A 25,178-nucleotide genomic window follows, 5' to 3' on the forward strand; every position below is an offset into this window, starting at 1 on the left:
AAAAAAAAAAAAAAAAAGTGAAAGAAAGAAACAAAGAGAGAGAGAGAGAGGGTCTGCGATATTTATTTATTCACGGACACTAATATAGAAGTTCTTGTCCATCAACTCGTAGAGGAACATTCAATCTATCAATAGAAGGAAGATCCATCAATATATTATTTTCAAAAGAAATACAAGAGTTTTTTTTTTTTTTTTTTTTTCTCCTTCTTTCTTTTTGGAAAAAATGAAGAGTTAAAGAGAGAGAAGTGAATTGGATAACTATCCCATTAATAGAGCAGTCTCCACTCTCCACAGACATCTTATCAAATCACCCTAAATCAGTTATGCCAAGAGAACAGTGAATTAGAAAATTTTAAGATGGGTTTGATCTCAAAGGAAATTACTTGGAAAGTATAATATTATTGTAAGGGTATTGCGGATATGTAAAGGTGTAACAGTGCAAAGCATGGTCTCACCTTGCCAGGTGCTTATCCGTAGTGTGCGTTTAAATTTGAAAGAGGAAGTGAAAGAGTTTTATGTTTTTTTCTTGGCCGGAAGAAGTGAAGAGTAAAGAGAGACAAAGAAGTGACTTGGTTTTTGTTGAAGCAATAAGTGCTAACCATAAAAGCTGCATCGTTTCAATTTTTGAGGTTGGCCAGAAATATATGGAAGGTCTTAATAATTAAAAAAAAAAAAAAAAAAAAAGCATCCCAACAAAGAACGAAGTGAAAAATGAAGAATCTAACAAATTGATTCAGTTTCTTTCTAGGTATAGTACAAGTGTTATATAATCATATCAGAACAAAGGCTAACTGGGTACATAGTTATAAAAAATCATCAATATAAAATATCGGGCAGGGTGAACTTGGAATCTGAAACTCCTTGTATAGAGTACAAGTTGCTATATATTTCATGGACTGTCCAACAAATAATACTAAAATGGAGCAAATAAATGAAACCCAACACACAAAACACAAAACAAAGCATCACCCTCTGAAGTAAAACCAAAAGCTAAATTTATTTTCTCAAATTCCATGACCTTCCATTGTCATTTAAGCCCTTCCTGGTGGCACAGCAATCATCAAGAACAACCTCCTCATCGCCCTTTAGGATTGACAATCTGTGAGAAGATTGCACTGGTTTCTACGGATTCATCACTTGTTTCATGCTCACTTTCGATACTCAGGTTTTTACGATGCATTGCCATGGTATCGTTTTTTGGACTTTCATCAGAAGTGCTGCTTTCCCCGCATTGTGAAGAATGGTTTGAATCTTCATTGTTATCCTGCAATTGGAGAGCAAACTCAAGGTTCCACAGCACATCACCCATAGAAGGGCGTTCATATCCAACCTCAGCCAAGCACTTCTCAGCTGTATCTGCAAACTTCTTCAAGCATTCTGGATGGATCTTCCCCTTTATATTAGGATCAATAATATCATCGAGAACTCCTTTCCGTTTGCAATTTAAAGCCCAGTCTGCCAAACTAACCTGTTCCTTTGGAAGGCTAGGATTGAGAGCAGGCCTTGCACACAAGACCTCAAAAAGGACAACCCCGAATGAGTAGACATCAGACTTCTCGGTCAACTGTTGCCTCCTGAAATATTCAGGATCCAAGTAACCAAAGCTACCCTTCACCACTGTAGTAACATGACCATTATTCATATTTGGACCTGTTTTGGAGAGACCAAAATCTGAAACCTTGGCAACCCAATTCTCATCCAAAAGAATGTTTGTTGTTTTGACATCTCTATGGATAATGGTGTACCTTGCACCTGTGTGAAGGTAGTGAAGTCCCCTTGCAGCTCCAATGCAGATCTCCAACCTTTGCTTCCATGAGAGAGGTTGTTTGGTCTTGTAGACATGATCTCTCAGAGTCCCATGTGCCATGTAGTCGTAGACCAAGCACATCTCATTACCTTCCTCACAGAACCCTATTAAAGACACCAAATGCTTGTGTCTCAGCTTAGAAAGCATCTCAATTTCAGTCTGGAACTCATTAACTCCTTGTTCTGAAGATGGGTTTGACCTCTTGATGGCCACTGTGATCCCTCCATCGATAACTCCCTTGTAAACCTTCCCAAAGCCTCCAACCCCAATCACAACAGACTCATCAAAGTTCTTAGTAACTTTTTTTATCTCTGCCAAGGAGAAGTGGCGGCATAGTCCCTGGGCCAATGCTGAGATGTTGCTGCTAGCATTACTCTTCCCTGATATTGTTGATTTGCTGCCACTCGTATGCGAGTTTCCATAAATTGGTAGCCAGCTAGAAGTTTGTGAATCTGTTCCATAGATTTGTCTCTTTCGTTGGTAGACAACAAAAACAAGTGCAGCCAGAATGCCAAAGGCTGCAGCTCCTCCAACTGCTCCACCGATCACCTTAGCTTTACTGTTATCTGATTTCTTGAAAGAGGACTTTTCCACTGCCTCATTCTGGAGAAGCATAGGTGAAGGCTTTGGATTGGGGCCTGCCAAGTTTCCAGTCGTGTCACTGAGCTTGAATATCTCTAGTCCGTTGAGTAATGCATCTAAGTACTCAGGCCGTGTTTCGTTTGTGGGATGCAAAGCCACCCAAAGCATCTGATCTCCCGAGGCATCTGTGAAATATGTCATGTAATCTTGGTATGTTGGCACTGCCTTCCCCTCACTCCACGCGATCACGTCTGCTGTAGCCTCTGCTGTTTGATTGTTGACAAAGATGGAAAACACCAGTTGATTGGGTTTGCTATAGTAAAAGTCACAGAAATGAAACCTCAGAAGATAGGTAGAATTCGGATCAACCTGGAATACCCATGTGAGGTTGAAACCCTCAGTGATTGCCTTATCTACACCCATTGATCTTGAGGAGCTGTAAACCTCTACAGGAGCCACATATGCCGGCATGCTTTTATACTGGATTTTAACATTTTGGCTAATAGCATTGGTTGTCCCCAATTGAGCACCATTTAAATAAGGCAAGTCATCATACCAAGTCCGGGTAAGACCAGAGTCATTGGTTGGAGGAATGAACTGCCCAGCAACATTCAGTCTATACATTGTCTGCGAATGGACACCCTTGACATCAATTTGGTCAGAGGTGCCTACCATTTTTGCCGAGTCAAACAAGTCTGGCATTTCAATCACCTCAATGCCATTGACAAAAGCAAAAGAACTAGAAGGCTTAAAGATTACTGTCAAAGTATTTGAATCCAATGGCGCCAGGGAGTATTCTCTAACAATGTAAGCTTGTGAAAGGGCCTGACAAGTAATTGAAGCACTGAAATTCTTCAAGAGCGTGAGGCCGTTCACGGTCACTGAGAAATAGGAGTCTGCAGGATTGAAATTGCCATAAGCAGATGGATAAAAATGGAGCCTTAGCCAATAACGCTTATCGGTTTTCACTTGGAACTTGTATGTTGCCTCAGATGTGAAAATTCTGGCTGTCATGTATGGAATCTCAGAAAGAAGTGAAGGGTCTTGGAATCCAGCTCTAATGGTAATTGAATTGCTTCCATTAAGGTACTTGGAATCTGGTGCCCATTTCCTACCATACATGTCTGTGCCACCATCTGCCAAGCCACAGCTCAGGACTAATGAGTCCGACTGAGCAACCCATACATGAAGGGCATTCAAGAGGAAAGATATGCAAACAAGAAAAAACAAAATATGCTTGTTGGTGTGCATGGTTTTGAAGAGAGAAAAAGATTGATTGCTCGCGCTTTGGCGTACAGGAAAACAATGTAGGCTGTTCAAGAAAGGAGGGGAAAAAGTTTTCCTGTACGCCGAAAAAAAACACAGCTTCTTGGATTTTCCCTTGTGATATGAATGGCACAAATAGTTTAAACCATCTCTAACCATGGAGGCTCATTCATTTGCAGACTTACCTGGATTTCAGGGACAAAACCAGGCAAGAAGAAAAGGTAAACTTTTATTGTTCTTTAGTATTATGGGAACATTCTTTTTGTCATTTGTTATGTTTTCCATTTTAGGGGTTTGTCCAAAGTAACGTGTAATTGTTTGAGATTCAGAGGTAGTTCAAAACCAATGATAGAGAGCAAGAATCGTGAATCTACAGGCTGCATTCGTTAGAAACAAAGTTTGAATTCCTATAAGAAGTAAAACAACATGCTATGTTTAGTATTGCTCTCCACAGAATACGGAGATTGGAGGGCTTATGTTTGCATAATAAGTTTGTTAAAAGGGTTTTCAAGGGAGCCACTGAAATAAGGTAGCTGAGGAAACCTCTTTTATGTATGACTTCGTGGATTTCAAAATCCCATATCAATAGTTTCTCAAATTTTCTTACGATGCACATAATCTGTTAATTTTTCTCAAATGAAATTGTCTTTAATCTTTTCTAAAAGAAATTGTAAGATTGAAATGTGTTGAAAAATAAAAAGTTACCAGAAATAAGGTGATAAGTTGAACTATAAAGTACTAACAACATTATTACACGTTATTAATTATTTAATGAAAATGATATACTAATACTAATCTTGTAGTTCTCGGAGAAAAAAAAATATTTAATAAATTGTTGAAGAATTTGATAACACTGTTATTTGGTAGAGAATTCAAATTTGAAGGACAAAAAATGTTTTACAGATGAATCTCAACTCTCAAAGAAATCAAAGCACAAAACCCATTTCAAAATGTTAAAGTCTAATCTTTTACCCTTCGTTTGGGAGTTCATAAAGGAATATGAAATAGAATGAAATTACTAAATCATAAAACAATGGAAAGTAACATAATGAAATGAAGTAATGGAAAATAATGGAATAGAATGAAATTAAATAATCTTGTTTGAATGTTTTAAAATAAAATAATAGAAATGAATGGAAGGTAAATAACCTTATTTGGAAGTAGCATAAAAAGAAATTAATGAAATCATTTTATAACTATATTACTATTAAATCCCTATTTTAAAAGAAACTGCCGAATAAATAGGGATATTCTGGAAGTTTCATTAAACTAAATTCTATTCCCTTAGATTTCTCTCAATTTAGAGGGAATGAAAATTTGAGCATTTGAGGGATTAGAGAGAAATAAAGTGTTTATTCTTACTCATTCTATTCACTCCCACTTTAACTTCCAAATAAGGGGATGATATTTCTATTTTTTTTCATTAAAACTCCAAATAGAAGGAAAATTCTAAAATTATTTATTTTATTTTATTCCATTCTATCCTCCCAAATGGAGTGTTAAGGGTCAGCCAAAACACCAAAGTGAAAGTAAGCTAAAAAACTAAAGCCCAAGACATCCGGGATACAGTATGCTGAGTGAACTATCCCAAATCGCACCATTGCTCCAGCAAGGCAAAATAAAACTGTATACCTTACTATCAATGAGCCCTCTTTTACCTAGAGAATTCTTCTTATTAACCCTTAGGCTTGGCATAATAAATTAAATCCTATAATGGTAATTGTTATAATGAGCTTTTTTAAAAATTTATTTTACATACACTACGCTCCCAACGGATGCAATTATTCCCTTCTAAATCTTTTTCCTTGAAGGCAAAACTTTGGCACAATCCTCTAGTTCTTGTACCTTAGATTCCTCTATTAAATTTATCATATGGTGTATTAGCCAATGCAGCACAATCATGCGGCTCACTGGTTTATTGGCCTATTCACCTAGTGTACAATTACAACTTTCAAAATTACATGATTGAATTTGAATGTAGAGTTTAAGACAATACATAAGAAAATATACATAAGTTTTACCGTTTAGTGTATTGAAGCGGAAACATTTGTTATAGAAGTCGGTGATTAAAGACGAAGTATGGCACTTATTACACGGCAGGTGATCGTAGTTAGTGGATAATATTGTTGATATCAATGAATTTATGGTCTCCTAAGGAATAAAAAACATTTATCCTATTTTGGGTGTTCCACAATACTACACCAGACATAACCTTACACATATCCATTTTTTTATTTTTTTATAAATTAAACAAAATTTAAAATGGGAAAAAAATTCAAGTACATGGCATATTATGATTGTTTGGAGCATAAATTGGAACACTCAAAGTACAACAAAGGATTTCTATTCTCTCCTTACATTAGTTTTTAAATACTCCAATAGCATTATCATCTCTTATATCCTAAGATTATAATTTTATTTTATTTAGATATTTTAACAAATTCTTAACATTAACTTTAATTATTGTCATTATACAATTGTAAATCATTTTCATTTTACTATAAGATATATATAGTTTGTATCAATTAACATTCTATAATATTTTTTTATCACATTATAAGTTAGGGGAAGAAGTACTTATATAATTTCTTAAAGCTTTCATACTACTCAAATTGCAAATCAGATTATCAATGATTGTTATGATTTCTTGCTTATGAAATAACAAATGAAAATTATCTATCTTATTATTATTATTTTTTGCTTTATACTCCACCAATCACAATTTTTTATGTGCTTGATTTTTTTTTTTTTTTATTTAAAGTTTAGTGATTTTATAAGGAAAGAAAAAAGAATATGTAGCAAGTTGGGGCATAAGGTAAAAATACAAAAAGTGAGATAGAAAATTTTTATTATGAAAGAATATATCTTTAATCTCAAAACTCCCAACCACTCTCGCTACCAATTTGGCATGAATAAATATGAGCTGGGCTAAATTCCTTCATTAATGACAGTAATACTTACTGAACTTTCTACATTTCTATGAATCCAAATGATTCTGATTGTTAATATTTTGTTTTTTCATGAGTTCTGCATCACAAGATTCACAACCAAATGTCCTTAATTTAGCCAAAAGAACAATAGAACTTCGCTACTTGGAATGTACTTGAACAGTACGTAATCTTGTCTTGTATTTAAGGAGACATGATGGTTAGCTGCTGGGCTATGTGTGTCACACAACAGAAACGACATATGGCATAATAACTGTCACCCTCAACTTCTATAACGGTTCCTCTTTGTATCCCATGAAAATCGGATTGGAATGTACTTAGCACATGAAAAACGGATTCTATAGCAGTTGCTCTTGTTTTAGGATTAAGTTACTGGAATGCAGGTAAACCTCCCAAACAAACAGCACAAATACCCCCTAAAAATTGACTACCTACCCCCTAAAATTAACTCAGGCATTGCAGCTAGACAGTTACAAATGAATGGCATGTAAGACACCAAAGAGAGGACTCAATTAATGGTGTGACAGACGCCTCTTTTACCCATCTATTTCGACTTTCACAAGCATTAAAGCCCTTTGCAACACATCCTCGGTTGAGCCGGTTGGGCCGGTGACGTCCGTCGATAATCAAATTCTTATCTTGGATTCAACACTTTTTGCGTTCAGGTGACGCACCCCCCCACCCCCATCGTACACCTCAAAAAGCAAAACCCAGGCTGACGGGGGCGGCTCCAGTCGCTGCCGCAGCCACTTGATCAATCTTTTTGTGCAGCATTGCCCTCTTTCTTAGGCAACAAGAAAAGAAAAAAGGGAAAGCAAAGAAAAAAATCTCACTTCATTAAAAAATATATATATATTAAAAATGCAGGGCGAGCAACGTTTGGCTAGAATGTCATCTTCATCATCATCCCCATCATTGTATGAGTCAGAAGAGGAGCTTCAACACATGCCATTGGCACCTCCGCCTTGGAAGAACCGCAGATGCTTATCGAAACAATTATCTATGTGTGAGACCCCGCGTGACATTGCGTGGGAGAAGAGACGCCGCCAAATTATTAGACAAGAGCGTAAAAAGAATGGCATTAATCAAGATTCTGAGGACCTCACCGATGAGGACTTGAACGAGCTCAAAGGAAGCATAGAGCTCGGGTTCGGATTCAATGAAGAAGATGGTCAGACATTGTGCAACACTTTGCCTGCTCTCGACCTTTATTTTGCAGTGAATCGACAGTTTTCAACAAGTCCTGTCTCAACGCCTGGTGGTTCATCATCATCACTTGATGTCCGTTCTTCATCTTTTGAGAGCCCAAAGAGTGAATCTGACGCATGGAAGATCTGCAGTCCAGGTAAAGTTTCTTCATTTAAACCAACACTAAAAAATGATTTTAAGAAAAATTTCCATATCATTACAAACATATTAGTGTGCCAAGTTTTTGTATAACTTTGATGAACAAAAAAGAATTTCATTATGTGTTTACAAACATAAAATCTAAGTTTTTGGTAATATTTTGATTTTTTCATGACTTGCAGGGGACGATCCTCAACAAGTTAAGACCAAGTTGAGGCATTGGGCTCAAGCCGTTGCTTGTTCTGTGATGCAGTCTTTTTGAAGAGTTGGATGGCCTTGTACAGACAAAGAATACTAGACTGAGACAGAAAGGAAAAAACACACACAAAAAAAGGCAGAGAGGGAAGTTGCTTAAGCTTAATTAGGGTTTTCTTTAACTGACTGCTACTACTACTGCCAACAAAAAGATGGTGCAGCTTAATTCCGGGGACTGCAATTATAGGGGCCAAAGAAGTCCATTGGCATTGATCTGATCAGACCACTTTGCTTAGAAGATTATAATTTTACCCATTTTTTTTTCTTCTTTTTTTTTTCCTTCTCTTTTTACTCTTTTTAAAGTTTCTTTTGGCACATATATATAAATATATATGTATATTTGTGTAAACAATCTTGTGTCATATAGAATTGGCTTGGCATTGGAACTACACCAGCTAAAGTCATGTAATTTTGATTGCAATGTTTACATAAAATGAATAGATGAATTTGAATTTCTAGCCTCTTGCTCAGAATTATGCGAAGATTGTGACTTATTGAAGAGTTCGTTACTTCACTTGGGTTCTCCTCCTTTAAAGTAATTACAGAGAATTAATTCTTCCCATATAGCTATTCAATATGATCAAGCTGGCTTGTCCTTGAGTCAGACAATTCTTTCCTTAAATCCCCAAGTGCTATGCATCATTCTTTTTATTTAGTTAGAAAGTAATAGTTTATCAAATTCCATGTTCCTGACATAGATTCAATTCTTTATAAATTTCAAGTTGATGGAGAAATTGTGTACTAGTAGTATGTTTCTGGTGAAGAATTTACAATTAAAAAGGAACATATTGGAATTGGCAGGGAAAGGAATGATTGTGGCACTGTATTAATGGTGGAGCTTGCTTGAAGTGCTTGTGTTGGTCTCACTCTTGGAGTTGCATGGAACGATGGAAGCTAGGCTAAGATGGAAAAATGCAAGTTTCATTTCTTGGTCTCCACCGTTCCAGAAGTTTATATCTTCTATGCGAATATGCTACTCCTTATGACATAATTCTCCTTATGACATAATATCCTAACCTACGAGTCAACACCAATCTAGAATCACGAGAGCATTTCAAAAACTCTTTTTTGTTATATGTTTGTTTTGAACCGATTCAACACCCTTTTCTAGGTTCATCCTTTCGGTTTTGTGAGAAACTAACATTTGCAATGCACTCTCAAAAATGTGGGTTACATGGTGTTTCTCCACTTTTTAAAAGGGTTATAGAATTATATGGTAATGCTTTTGATGTGTTTCTAATTAAAAAGAGACAATTCATAATTTAATTATAAGGTGATTGGAACTCATCAATCACATTCATTATCACACCAGTTTATAAACTTTATGTAGTTGAACTTGTAGCCTTAAGCATTTTTCAAATTTTATTATGTGAATATCTAATAATTTCGTGCAAAAGATATATTCACTATTTCCATTTCTAATTACTTTTAGAGTTTTGCCAATCATTGGATTTTTTACACCTTCTGAAAAATTTTGATTTGAGAACACTGCGTAGTGTTTAATGTTTACTAATTAATAAATTTAACAATTAAACATACTGATTGAAAAAAAATTAACCCATTCGATATAATATACTTTAGAAGTTCAATAAAGCAACAAAGATATGATGTGGATGTCAAAAAAGAAAAAGAAAAGATATGACGTGATTTGGTTGTGAATAGGAAAACCAATAACAAATCTCTCCAAAGGAAAACCATTGCGGGAAAACAAATAGTCCCATAGAAAATTCACTAATGAAAGTATTCACTAATGAAAGTACAGTTACAATAATCAAAGTCTCATAAAACCTTTATATATAGCCTAGACTTTATGCAACCTCTGCAAATATTACTCTTGCCTTCCTACCACAGTAGTCTCATATTATACAGAATCCTTATGTAGTGATCCCTTCCATGAACTCTTCACCCGCAAAAACTTAAATTAAACCTCTTGCAATCCAAGGAACCTCCCTAAAGGTTTGACCATAGTAAACCTCACTGGATATTTGGCTTTGTGGTTTCAAGCTCTCATATACTGACTGGATTGGAATGTGAGTACGTGGGATAATAAAAGGGGTTTTCTATGGAGTAATAAGCATGAATTCTTTTAATGATCTTGTCCAAATCATATGGATTTAAGGTAAGTTACAAGATCAAGAAACAAAAGAAGTTCTTCTCCAAAGAAAAAAATTAAAAAAGGAAACAAAAGAAGAGATAAAGATTTTTGAAGGTTAGACGCACGGGCTCACTCTATTTCCTTAAGCTCAACAAATTAAAAAAAGAAAATGTACCAAAGAAAGCTAACCTATTAACACACCAAAAATAATGCTACAAACATAATATATTTAACAATTTTTTTCACAACATTTGAAGTGGCAGATTATGAATAGTGCAACATCATTTTTACATAAGATTGCATAACATATAATTTTAATTGTACACTCATAACAATCCGCCATCTCAATAGTTGTGAAATTTGTTGTGTATCTACATTTATTGAGATAAAAATCAGCTTCAACATATATCTATGAACTCCAAGTTGTCAATTCGCAGAGAGAAGTAAACTCCCTGCAATTTAACACCAAAAGTATTAAAAAAAATGCAACATGGACACTCAAGTAATTAGGGAAAAAAACATACAAACAAACAACCATGACCATAATATATATATATATATATATATATATATAAATGGTCATTGGATAACAGGTTTCTTCATGTCCATCCGTCGGACAACTAGTGTTATATGAGTTCAACTTGTAATATCACTTAGGTTTCATCCATTTGTAGGTCAAATTTGATACTAAACTGGTTTTACACTTTGTTAGTTGTAACTAACAACGTACATATAACTATAATGCTGTTACTATATTAGAGACTTAAACCTTGGCTTTTATTCTTCATACCTCACAAGTACTTATACTACTATCACACTAAAGATGTCCACGCGGTGGTATAAATTATATTAGTATTACTTGAAAATCTTTGTGACCTTAGAAGTATTCCCTTTGCCATGTATCTCTTTAGAGTAGGTTACTAGACCATTCACATCAACATAGTCAAACTTTAAGTTTTAACTAAATTATAATCTATCTCAAAAAAAAAATATAATAATAATAAATTATGCCGTAGTCAAAAGTCTAATTTTTCTATTTTGGCTAGGTCAGCATTTGTGGGTGACTGTGTTGTGACCCGGACAAGGATAGACTCGTGTAATTGACAAAGCTTAATGTGGATTGGATGGATTTGATTGGGATGAATAAAGAGCTAAATATTAGCTTGAGTTTTAAATGATCTGATCATTGCTTTGCACTAATTCATGCTATTAGATAGGAGTTGGTTCCTTTAATAAAGGAGTAGTTGGATGAGACCTTCCCATCTTTGTAGTTTGGCTATTTATGCAAGCTTGATATGCGAATGGCAAGCAAATCAAGCCCGCCAAAAAGTCTTGAGTCTTTTTCCTATACTAGAAGGTTGATCATCTTGAATTGACTAAACAAAATTTTATTTTTTAGTTAAATAACGAATTGATTAGACTCCTAAATTTAAGAGAGAGAAAAAGAGGTTTTTTTGGCTTTAATTTTGCTTGCCATTATTTTGCATATCACGCAGAATTATTAGGGTTTTGGTGCTTATATAGTTATATTAAGTGGTTTGATTAGTTAACATTGAATTGCGGGAGGATTGGGTGGCAAAATGGGTCAAGATTCGTTAACCTGACTTAAAATTCAATTTTTTTTTATCTAAAGTAAAAATGGATTGATTCATGATCCTGCCCATTTTTGCAAGTCTAACCCATGACCCGAGCCGTTCTTCAAAACTTTTATTTTTTGGTAAAAATAAAAAATAAATGTAAGACATGATTGATTTACTTGTTTGTTGTGGGCTTTATAATGCACAACTCAAACTCATTTGATAATACTAAAATGCATGTGGTTTTTTTATTTTTTATTTACAAAAAAAATCATCAATTTTTTAAAAACATTTTTTGGATAATGCCATTCAGAAAAAAAAATATTTATATATATATATATATTTAATGTTATCAAATACAATAACCTCAAGAAAAAAAATTGACATTTATCTAGTTGCATGCAAACAAATTGAAACGTAAATGATTGAGGCATTTTTTCTTACTTGAATAATGCAATAAGTAAATATTTTTGGATATCAAATGACAAATTACATGCCAAGATTATTTGGTTGTTAAAAACATATATTTGAAATATTATAAACATGTATGAAAAGCATTTAGAGGTGTGAAAAAGTGAAGTTGAAGTATATCAATCTATATAATAACTAATAGCCGAAACTTTTGACTTTTTATTGATCACTTCTCATTGAATCACATTGCTTGATAATTTAATGACACGACTATATTTAAAAAAACCAAAAATTGAATCTATTGGATTGACTAAACAAACCATTTCAGTGAAATTTTTACTACGTTTGTGTTCAATTTGCCTATATAAATTAGAGGCACATTGTTTTGTCTTGAGTAGGCACTTGGCAGTTACAAAAGATTAGAAAAAACTTTCTCATCACTTTTTGTTTCTATACTCTTCTCTCTCTCTCTCTCTGTCTGAAGATTATTTCCCGTTGACAACTTCGAAACAATTTCTACAAACGTCTTCCTCGCCTTTTACCACACAAAAGACGCTTCTTTTGTGGCTCTATTTTGTTACTCTTTATCCAAATCCTAACGCAGCCACTTCTATCCCACTTCACTTCCATCTTAGATGATGAAATTTCTGAGTCCCCAAGCCCCGTCAATCTCTATTTCTATGGATCTGCCTCTTTATTTATTGTCAACATGGCTTCAAATATTTTATTCCCTGTTATGCTCTCCTTTTTCCCCTTTGCAAGAATAGACATAGTGAAGTTTGAAGAAATAGAACAGATGTCTATCTTCACTAGCCACAGCCAACCAATGAAACCGCAGGTAAAATTGACTTCTTTTGTTTTCCCCTTTCAGTTGTGGTGCTTGGGATTTTCCTTTTTAATCTTCTTTGTTTGGGTGGTTTTGGTGGCTAAATTTCCTTTTTCTTCCCCTTCAATGTCCACACAGTACTGTTGTTGTATTGCATTGTTAAAAAAAAAAAAAAAATCAATATTGCAACTTCTGTCATGTTTATATTATAATGTTTTACCATTGCATGTTTTAATTTAGACAATTTCCAAATTACACCATGCTTGTAGCAGTGACTTGAACGGTGCCTACTACAAGTCTATGCTTATGGCCCCTTAGTCCCACTGAAACCTCTTCTTCTATTTTTTTTTTAAACTATCTTTATTCTGTGATTTTGGATAAAACTTGTTAACTTCATCGACTTTTGATTTCATGAAAGTATCTGTGTGTAAGCAATTAGCATTATGGGTTTAAAGATTTTGTCTTGGTTCATTGTTATTGACATCTTTGTGTTTGTACTCTACGTGTTTGTTTAAATTCCCCAGTGAATAATTTGATTTAGATTAACTTTTTTCTCCTCTTTGAATCTTGGGTTTTTCTTTTTCGGATTTAGGACTCAATTTCTGAATAAAATTTTGTTATTCAAATTTAATCTTCTCTACTTATGCAACACACAATAAATTCTCCCAACCTCCACTACCAATTGAGTTTGGTCCTGTGCTATTTGATGTCTATTTGATAGCATGGCATGATAAAGATAATATGGTCATTTTAACAATGCCTTCATATTGTAGCTAATTTCTCTTATGATGCTAATTAAATAATATTAAGAATTGAACAGATAATGTTCTTTTTTTTATTCTTTACTGTTAGCAACAACATCACTAGGCTGTATTTTTGTTTTAGGTTTTCTTGACGAAGTACTACAGCAATCGGAGGTTGGATGACTCGGTGTTTGTGTCACACCCCAAATCTCAAAGGGTCCAAAGCATGAGAAAGACGTCTCAAGTACCTGTAAATTTTTCCTTTTTGACAATTCAATCCACATAAATCCTATCAAGTACCAACATCAAGAATTATCATAATAATCCTATAGAATATATACTCAGAGTAAGTCAGAGCTCTAAGCATTAATTACAAAGGCCATTGGCCACAAAAGAATAAAGGTCTAAATAAACAATTTAATATCAACAGTTTGTCCCATCAGTAGGAAATACAGTCATAACCACTATAATATATAAAAGAATGAGTCAAGTCTGGTCTAAGATGTACACCATCTAATATATCCATTACAAAAGTTCAGCCTCCATTAGTAATTAGTCTAACTACTATTAGCCACCCAAAAAGCTATCTCAAAATATTGTTGCCTACTCTAAAAAGTTTATAAAATAATGGGATGAGACAGAGCCTAGTAAGTAGCATATTTAATGGGAGTGGGGGAAATGCAAGTTTAATCTTCAATAATAATAACAATAATAATAATATGACAAGAATGATTTAACAATAAAACACAAAGTTTCTCATAGTAAATACCTTGAAACTATATACCATAATCTGTGAGCACTGACCATATAATTTCCAAAGTCATAAAATCTAACATAAGATAATTTATCATAAATATATCATACTACCACATAAACCGGTCAGGGGATCCACCCATTCACAACTGGCATGATATTGTCCTCTCTAGTATGCAGACTCTTGGCCCCATGGACAACAACCTCACCTATACCCTCAAGGTTTTTCTCTCCCCCCATGGGCAGCAGAGAGAGACAACAAATAGGACCTTTCTTGCATGTGGTCTCTTGGCCCCATGGACAGCAGCCTCACCCATGGACAGCAGCCTCACCCACACACAATCAAGGAACCTCTTCCCCCCATGGATAGCAGGGAAGAACGCGTCATCCAAAGTGAAAGGGCACTGACCTAGATTTGATTCCATTGTCACAAAGACTACGGAAACCAAATCGGATGATCACCGGGAAATCACACATGGCATAGTGTTAAAACAACTCACAGGTTACAATACTTTGAAACACATAATTCATATCCAGATAGTTTAAAAAAAATCTTAAATAATCTCACTTCTACAAAGTTTGTAAGGTTTCAACTTCATTCTTGTCAAACAGATTTTCTATCAATTTCCCAAGTACTAAGACAAGATAAGCATCTTTAAATTTTCTAATATACCATAACATCCAAGATTTCCTTATCAAATATTAAATAAAAGATGCTCCTTTTTTCCATATCAACAATTCATGCATTTCCCTAAACGCAATACCAAATATGATGCATTTTCATATATAATCATATATATATATATATATACATTAAGGTTACGACACAATAGTTTTTAGGAAAATATAGTTTCTATAAGTAGTTTCCAAAAGAGTGTCTAACCCAAAAACAACATTTATGCAACATGGTTATTTTTCAAAATCCCATTAAAGAGCTACTTACCTCGCAACCGCAAAATCCTAATTTTCCAAGCTCCAAAGAGATTAGCTAGAACCTAAACAATATCAAGTAAACCTATCACAATGAGTATAGAGTTTGAAATTGTATCTAGCCACAATTTAGGAATTGCCAAATAATCACTTAATTAAGCAAGCCTAGCATCTAACCTCATCAATAATAATATATTCCACTTCCATAGTTTCTCAACAAAACGATTCACAAGGCATAAACTCCAATTATAAAGTTAACCTATTTAATATCATCTCCAACATTATAACTAGTTTCCATAAAATTTACACTACATCATTAAGAGACCCATGAAAGCAAAATCAATATATCCTTCAAGATAAGAAATTTGGAACCTCAACTAACTCCAAATAAACCCAATGGCAATAGAAAAATTAAATTCACCAACAATCACATGTTATAACTTAAAACCCCTAAATTTTTCCACCATACATAAACCTTAAGTAGTCATCAATAGCACAAAATATATACCCACTCATCAAATAATTCTACCAATACAAAACCCATACATAAAACACATAAATATCACTTCCAATGCTCATAAATCACATGGGTATCATTATTAAAGTTTAGATAAAAATAACCTCAAGCAAAAGTGTAAAACCCACCAAAAAGATTAGAAATTTTTACCTCAAATAAAATAATGAAGATGCTTTGGGGTTCCTAAGTATTTTTCCGGTGATCTTATCGGAAAATGATGGTGAGATTGTGTGGTTTAGAGTGGAGGCCGGCGGGTGAGTGTGGAAGTGAGTGTGTGTGTGTTTAAGTAAAGAGAAAAGAAAGAAAATGAAAGAAAGAAAAGAGAGAGCTGGCCAAAAGAGAGAAGAGAGGTGGGTGAAAATGAGTGGTGGGGAGTGGGGTTAGGTGAGGGGCACGTGGGAACTAAAAATCTGACTTGACCCCCCACCCCCATTTTTTTTTTTTTTTTTTTTGGTTGTTGACAGGGACGTCACAGTTTGTGCTTGATTTTGTGGAGATTTATGTTATTGATTCCAAAACAAAATCAATTACCAAAGCAAAATTTTTGGTGAGGATATTTGTTTGTGAATATTAGTTTTAAAACTGCAATGACTATTCTACTTATGTTTCTTATGGATGTGGAATGGCTATTTGCTTCTTTACCTATGAAGTTTTTTTTTTCCCTTTCCTTTTGTTTTGCCTACCTTTTGATTTTGATCAATCACTTTGCTTAAGCAGTTTAGTTGTAGGACCATGTTTCCAAAATAAAAAATGGTGATGCTTTAGGTTATTAGTGAAAATTTTTAGGTTCTCCCCCTGCCCTCCCCCAAAAAAAAGGGATCCCTGAAAGGAAGTAAAGATTTCTTACGATGGAGATTTATGTAATGGCCATCAATCGATGCTATTTGTGTAACTTACTTTCTATTTAATAATTGAATGTTTCATATTGAGAATAGAGATATTTGAGGTTAGAATCCTAATGTGCAACATTCATTCAAAAGCAAATTACAATATTAACTTTTCATGTTAAACTATAATGAAATGATGATTGTAGTAAATAAACAAAGATTAAATAATAATTCATACTTGATAGTTCCGAAACGTTTGACTTTTTATTGACTACTCCTCATTGCGCCTCGTGGCTATATAAATTACCAACACGTTTACATTTTTAAAAACCCAAAACATTGTGCCTTTTCATTTGGTGGTTTTTGCGAAATGTTTAAATTTTCTTAGATAAGATACATCTTTTGGTAAAGAGATATATATCTTCCTAAAAGACATGAAGAAGTTTATAAATATTGATACTCCACATTCATTTGTTACACAATTTACATTATCTCTCTGTCAGTTTTGGTGATCCCCACCTAATGGAATTACCATTCACATTGTAGGATCCAATAATGGTATCCGAGTAGGTTCTTGATGCAATTTTTTAATAAGATTGTATCAATCATGGTTTCATTGTGGAAAATCCATGTGACTGTTAAGGATTAAGTTATCTTATGGCAAAGAGAGAGAATAGTACGATGATGGCTTGTTATTAGAATTTCATGGTGATATAATTCTATCATGTGGTGGTGACGTTCAAAAGCCAAGTTACACTAGTTTTGATCAAGGCAATAACCATAGACTCCAATTTGTTGTGCAGAGGTGAACCATCACGTCAATGGCTGCATCGACCGAGAAAGGAGAAGATGGCAACTGAAGCAAAACAAGTTTCCCAACAATAAGGAAGAAGAAAGACGAAACAATGTGTTATTTTGTCCTAAATTGCTGAGATGTGAATGGGATGTCGTTTAGCCTAAAGTTAAATACCTTCGATTCGATCAATGCAGATATTGTCGATCATAAGTGAAGCCATATTGTTCTTTCTTTATGCTGTGGTGTCGTGGACGAAACAAGGAAGTAAGTGGTTGGCATGAGCATGACTTGAGATGAACCAAGTAAGCCAAAATGCAAAACTCACCCTCTAAGTTTCACAACTTTTCATTTCAGTCCTCTAAGTTTGCGTTTGTCATTTCAATCCTCTAAGTTTCAATCCTCCTCAATTCAGCCCTCCATTAACATTCCATCCATTCTTGCCGTTAGTTTTGACCCTAATTTAATATTTATTTCTTAATTTAAAAAAAAATGTTAAAAAATCCATAAATTAAAATAGCAAACCAGAACGGCTTCAAAAAAAAAAAAAAAAAAAGCAAACCAGAAGAACACGAATAGAAACCCAGCCTAACCCATCGATAACTGACTAAGAGGGAGAAAGAGAAATCAAGAGACCCAAAGGAAGAGCAAGAGATCGAGAAGGATATGAGAGACAGATCGAGGGACGACTCCGGCCAATAGTCGACAGCTCCAGGCCGATATGACAGGGCAACTCATTTCCTTTTATACACCAGTATGTCGATGCCGCCGCTTCTTCTTCTTCTTCAGTTCATTTACTGTAAAATAGGACATTATATAATCCAAAAACCACACCAAAATCACAACAAACTACCCAGCAAACAAACTCATATCACACCCAAACCAAAACCAATCCAACCAAACCAAACAGAAGTTTACAAGAAAGACAAAAGCATCTCAAACTTTACCCAACCTCATCGCTGCCAACATCATACCGCTGCCAACAACCTAAGTAACATACCGCTGCCAACAACCTAAGTAAGCCCTGATTACAATGACCCACTACCTACACTGTCATACCGGCCTGGAGTCGCCGAGTATCGACCAGAGTTGAGCCGCCGAAATACCTCATCTTCCTCTCCCTCTCGATCTCCCAATCTCTCTTTCTCCCTTTCAGTCTCTCTTTCTTCCTCTTGGTTTGCTATGTTAATTTTAGTCTCCTAGTTTTTTCATGGTTTGCTATTTTTTATTCCTAGATTTTTTACTTAAATTTTTTTAAATAAAGAAATAAATAATAAAATAAATAATAAATTAGGGTCAAAACTAACAGCAAGAATGGATGGAAAGTTAACAGAGGGCTGAATTGAGGAGGATTGAAACTTAAAGGACTGAAATGACAAAATGCAAACTTAGAGGATTGAAATGAAAAGTTGTGAAACTTAAGGGTGAATTTTGCATTATTTCAGACGTGTAAAGCATGGATATTGCCACCAAATTTTCTTTTAAACCAAACTTTATCATTTGTATCATGAGTGCCAATCTTGAAATTCCTTCACCATTTTAGGATTAATACTTATTAATAGTAATAGAAGTAACATAAACTTCAGAAAAGAGTCTACCAATCCAAATGCTTCGCAAACGTTTCATGACAACTACAACAAAAACTTATTACTAAATCTTAATTCTTTACTTTATATGCTTTTACTTTATTGAGATTTTTTTTTTTTTTTTTGAGTTCATATGATTTTTTTTTTCTTAATTAAAGGTGTGATTTTTGGTTGATTAAAATTGTCATTCAATCTCACATATAATCTATTTATGATCCATCCATATTTTAATTAATTGTTTGTTTAGATTCAACATAAAAGATAATGAAATAAGATGTTATAATTTTGATATTGTTCCATGTATTGAATTATCTATATTATTATTACCACAACCAAGCAAAACTGAAAAAGTCATATTACTATTCAAATTTGAAGCTTGGTGTGCTCCTCGTATCATAGTCTTTGTTTATATCTTTGCAATTGATAATTTCAAAGGCTGTTGATGGGAAAATTAAGACTTGGTTGTACAATATGTATGTGTTCAAATGGGGTATTAGTTCTAACTGTGTGTATATATAACTTTTGGGAATTTTGCTTTATTAATAATTTAATAATTGTGAATTACTTTGTAGGTTTCAATAACTATGCACTTGCAATGAGTTATTGACAATATAAGCATATATGTCAACATATGTCTAATATTAGCAGTTTATAAAAATCTCTCCTAGCAATCCAATAATAATCTATGTTAACATTTCTAAATATTGGAAAGCATAGAAATTAAATATTTCTTCCCATTGTATTTTATTTTATTATGACCATTCATTTTTTTTAAATGCTATCTTGCAAAATGTCTATAAAATGCATATTATTAACTCAATTTCTTATTTCTAAATTTCATTAGATCTTATAATCAATAGCTTTCTTGTGCATCACACGGGTTGGCGACTAGTGAATTTGACATAAATTACGGATGCTTAAGCCTATTTTTAACAATTCATAGCCAAAAGAAATGACTTTTCAAATAAAAGATGATATTTCATAGAGTATGTGTTGCTTAAAAATGACATGATATTCATAAAAGAAGGAGAAAGTTTCTCTGCAAACTGAGTTGCAGGAACTCTCTCCAAACCGTGAGGTGTCAAAAGGAGAAAATGACACCTGGCCCACTCACTAAAACTCAAATTCAAGTGAACTCCGTTAACCCAAACGTTTAGACACTCTCCCGTTATATTTTTTTTAGGAGAAAGTTTCTCCTAAAATTAAATAGATAGTACAACATCAGTTTCAGACACAATTCCACCGATACTAGGGGCTACAAAACTCAAGTAAAATCAGGAAAACACCAATATTCAAACTTTGAAAATCAATCACAAACAATGAACAACAATAGAAATAACAAAACCACTCATAAAAATCTCAAATCTGTTAATGGAAAACAAACCTCGAAAAAGGTTAAGCAATCACCTTTCTCTTCGTCATAGTCATTACCGCGAACGAAATCATCTTTGTGATGGGGATAACTGCGAAAAGAATCGTCTTTATCTTCGTCACTAATATAACCACGAAAACAATCATCTTCATCACACATGGAGGGATTGCCACAAAAAGAAGGGTTTGGAGGGGTAGTTCTCAGCGACGACATTGTGGGTGAGGGATGGGAACGATAGAATGAGGGATTCAATGGGTGGAATGGTGGAGAGTGGTGGATGGGTGGGATCGTCGGAGACAAGAGACAAATCGGGGGCACCGGCGAAGGTAGATTGGTTGGTGGAGTTTGGGGCTGAAAACAATTGAATATGGGGAGAAGGGTCTGGAACAAAACAGAGAGATGGGAACCGATTTTCTTTGAAGGAGAGAGAGAGAGAGAGAGAAAGAGAAAGGACTGATGGTTTTAATAAAAAAAATATAACGGGAGAGTGCCTAAACGTTTGGGTTAACAGAGTTCACTTGAATTTGAGTTTTAGTGAGTGGGCCAGGTGTCATTTTCTCCTTTTGACACCTCACGGTTTGGAGAGAGTTCTCGCAACTCAGTTTGCAGAGAAACTTTCTCCATAAAAGAAAGCATGTATAAATAAGTAAATAATCAAACTTTAATACATATTCCCAAATTGAAACATAGTGTGTAGTTGGATGAGACCTTCCCATCTTTGTAGTTTGGCTATTTATGTAAGCTTGATATGCGAATGGCAAGCAAATCAAGCCCGCCAAAAAGTCTTGATTCTTTTTCTTACACTAGAAGGTTGATCATCTTGAATTGACTAAACAAAATTTTATTTTTTAGTTAAATAACGAATTAATTAGACTCCTAAATTTAAGGGAGAGAAAAAGAGGTTTTTTTGGCTTTAATTTTGCTTGCCATTATTTTGCATATCGCGCATAATTATTAGGGTTTTGGTGCTTATATAGTTATATTAAGTGGTTTGATTAGGTAACATTGAATTGCAGGAGGATTGGGTACACGTGGCAAAATGGGTCGAGATTCGTCAACCTAGCTTAAAATCCAAAAAATTTTTTTATTCGAAATAAAAATGGGTTGATTCGTGATCCGGCCCATTTTTGTGGGTCTAGCCCATGACCCAAACTGTTCTTCAAAACTTTTATTTTTTGGTAAAAATAAAAAATAGAAGTAAGATAGGATTGATTTACTTGTTTGTGTGTGGGCTTTATAATGCACAACTCAAACTCATTTGATAATAATATAATGCATGTGATTTTTTTATTTTTTATTTACAAAAAAAATCATCAAATTTTTAAAAACATTTTTTGGATAATGCCATTCAGAAATATATATATATATATATATTTTTTTTTTTTTTAATTTTATCAAATACAATAACCTCAAGAAAAAAATTGACATTTATCTAGTTGCATTCAAATGAATTGGAAAGTCATTGATTGAGGCATTTTTACTTACTTGAATAATGTGTTAAGTAAATATTTTAAGATATCAAATGACAAATTACATGCCAAGATTATTTGGTTGCAATAGAGTTAAAAACATATATTTGAAATATTATAAACATGTATGAAAAGCATTTAGAGGTGTGAAAAAAGTGAAGTATATCAATGAATTTGACATAAATTACGGATGCTTAAGCTTGTTTTTAACAATTCATAGCCAAAAGAAATTACTTTTCAAATAAAAGATGATATTTCATGGAGTATGTGTTGCTTAACAATGACATGATATTTATAAAAGAAAGCATGTATAAATAAGTAAAGAATCAAACTTTGATACATATTCCCAAATTGAAACATAGTGTCAACCACAGTGCATTTAAAATTAAACAACTATTAGATTATTTTACAAGATATTATATTATGAAATTAGTTTTTAAGATTGAAAAATTTCTTATATGTTTTTATTCTTTGTCAAATTAGCATCAATTGGGCAATTGTAATTTTGTTTTTTGTATTTGGGATGTTGATATTGTGTAGAAGTGAAACTTGTGTGTTTATAAAAATAAGACTTTGAAAGAGTAGACTAGACTTCTTTTTGTTTGTGCTTTTTTCTTTTTGTTAGTGATGTTGAGATTTGTATAATTTTATGATTATTGAACAAGTATCAATATGTTAAGCTAAACTCTTTCTTTATATAGGTGGTGACTGCTGACTTCAAAGTAATATATTTTACATCAAGTAATTTGTTGCATAACTTACCAAATGACAAATACATGTTTTTTTTTTAAAGAAAAAAAGAAAGGAAAAAAAAAGAAGAAAAAGAGTCATATGAAAAAATACAAGTTGACCCAACCCAACCCAACCCAACCGTTTTGCCATGTCCAAATTTGGGCCATTGGGTTTCCTTGATTTGATTTCTACGTGTGTGTGCACTTGACGAGCAATGGTAGCTTTGTCATGTTTTGTGGGGTTGTGGGTTTTATACTTCTATCTATTAACTTAGTGATCTAAGAGTTAAGTTAGTATCTAGTTGGGCACCTTAGTAAAGTCATTGGGTTTAAAAAATGGCAAAGTTGAGGGAGTCATTGCTCACCATCTTGATAGATTGAGTGCATTAGACTTGAGCCAAGTTCTTATATTGGAGTAAATTGAATGATGAGTTATTGTAACAATCATAAATGGTTCCCAACACCAATCGATATTGATGTAGATTGTTTTTGGGTGTGAATGCAGATATAATACACCATTTTGACTATTTGCTATTTACCTATATAGTTTATTTATATGTGGTGCCTAAAAATAGGAAAAAAAATGAACTACCAATAATAGTAAGTATATTCCAATAGTTACAACAATTTGAGAAATGAGAATTAAACATATATTTTCATAACAGCAGGTATACCAAACTTGTTTTCATAAGTCATAACATTATTTGTTGAAAAAATTATTCTTAAAAAAAAATTAATATCCAAATAATATGTTTGGATGATTCATTAATTTATTTATTTTAAAAACGTTATGTAAAAATATAATTCTACTTAGGAAAAAGCTCCCATTAAAAAGCTATTTACTAAGTTAAAGTAAAAATAAATTGACATTTTAAGATAAAATGAATAAATCCAAAAAAAAAAAAAAAAAAAAAAAAAAAAACCTATTAAGAATAACAATGTTTTTTTTTTTTTTTTTTAAATTTTAAATATTAAGAGTATATTAAGGACAATTATTTTTACAACTTTGTTAAAGGAACAACTAATTAAAAGACTATTACTTTAATATGGATCTATAGTTAAAAAATGCCAATCAAGGGAGTCATTACTCACCATCCTAATAGATTTAGTGCATTAGGCTCAAGCCAAGTTCTTATATTGGAGTAAATTGAATGATGAGTTATTGTAGCAATTATAAATGGTTCCCAACACCAATTGAGATTGATGAAGATTGTTTTTTTTTTTTTTTTTTTTTGAGAGAGAATTTCATCTTATGGCATTCACTCATGATGATAGTTTTTTATTATCAGACCAAGACACCAATCAGTTTTTGGTGTAGGCGGGGATTGAACCCCAAATCTCTTATTCAACCATCAAAGACTTTACCAATTGAACCAACTGTAACCCACTAGTGAAGATTGTTTTTAGGTGTGAATGTAGATATGGTACATCATTTTGACTATTAGCTATTTATCTATGTAGTTTATTTATATGTGGTGCCTAATAATAGGAAAAATGAACTACCAATAATAGTAAGTATATTCCAATAGTTACAACAATTTGAGAAAGAGAATTAAACATCTGTTTTCACAACAGTAGGTATACCAAACTTGTTTTCATAAGTCATAACATTATTTTTTGACAATTTTATTCTTAAAAAAAATTAATATCCAAATAATATGTTTGGATGATTCATTAATTTATTTTATTTTCAAAAAGTTATGTAAAAATATAATTTTACTTAGGAAAAAGCTCACTTTAAAAAGCTATTTGCAAAGTTAAAGTAAAACTAAATTGAATTTTAAGATAAAATGAATAACTCCCAAAAAAAAAAAAAAAACCTATTAAGATTTATAATTTTTTTTAAAAAAATTTTAAACATTAAGAGTATATTAAGGACAATTATTTTAGTTTTCAAAAAGAAAAAGGACAATTATTTTTACAACTTTGCTAAAGTAACAATTGATTAAAAGACCATTACTTTGTTGAGTAGTACATGTTCAAGCTTGGTTGGGAAAGAAAAGTCAAAAGCTCAAGCTTGGCCCGAGCTCGTTGTTGAGTTAAAATATATTGATCCCGTTTAATTAATTTAAATCACTCAAGTTGATTAATTAGGTCAAATTACATGTAAATCGTGAAGGCACCAATAAGTCACCAAATAGCTAACATACAACGGAAAATAAATTAACACGATAATTTGTTGATAAATAGGAAAAACCTCTTGCAAGACAAAAGCTCCACCAAATGAATTTAAGGTTACCACTTCCAATAATTCACTAATAAATAATCAAGCTTTTACAAAAATGAGGAATCTTACCACTACTCTGGCCTATCGTAAAATATCAACTTACAGTTGAACCTTTG

The 25,178-nt window shown here is 33.2% G+C and overlaps 2 protein-coding genes across 2 annotated transcripts; one reads left to right on the plus strand and one right to left on the minus strand.

Annotated features, from left to right (window-relative positions):
• Window positions 1-797: 797 nt before the first annotated feature.
• Window positions 798-3,914, minus strand: LOC115981582 (receptor-like protein kinase ANXUR1). The gene has a single exon (XM_031103848.1). It carries the CDS (start codon window positions 3,812-3,814, stop codon window positions 1,076-1,078), a length of 2,739 nt encoding a protein of 912 aa, XP_030959708.1. The 5' UTR covers window positions 3,815-3,914; the 3' UTR covers window positions 798-1,075.
• A 3,253-nt stretch (window positions 3,915-7,167) lies between these two features.
• Window positions 7,168-8,643, plus strand: LOC115981584. The gene is made up of 2 exons (XM_031103850.1): window positions 7,168-7,948; window positions 8,133-8,643. The coding sequence occupies exons 1-2, from the start codon at window positions 7,465-7,467 to the stop codon at window positions 8,210-8,212; spliced, it is 564 nt and encodes a 187-aa protein (XP_030959710.1). The 5' UTR covers window positions 7,168-7,464; the 3' UTR covers window positions 8,213-8,643.
• Window positions 8,644-25,178: the final 16,535 nt, after the last annotated feature.

The sequence above is a fragment of the Quercus lobata genome, chromosome 3 (genome assembly GCF_001633185.2).
Source record: "Quercus lobata isolate SW786 chromosome 3, ValleyOak3.0 Primary Assembly, whole genome shotgun sequence".
NCBI classification, from domain to species: domain Eukaryota; kingdom Viridiplantae; phylum Streptophyta; class Magnoliopsida; order Fagales; family Fagaceae; genus Quercus; species Quercus lobata.

Coding starts and splice junctions, on each gene's coding strand:
- LOC115981582 (XM_031103848.1), bottom strand. CDS start 3,814: ATGGTTAGAGATGGTTTAAACTATTTGTGCCATTCATATCACAAGGGA.
- LOC115981584 (XM_031103850.1), top strand. CDS start 7,465: ATGCAGGGCGAGCAACGTTTGGCTAGAATGTCATCTTCATCATCATCC. Junction 7,949..8,132: donor ATGGAAGATCTGCAGTCCAG/GTAAAGTTTCTT, acceptor CATGACTTGCAG/GGGACGATCCTCAACAAGTT.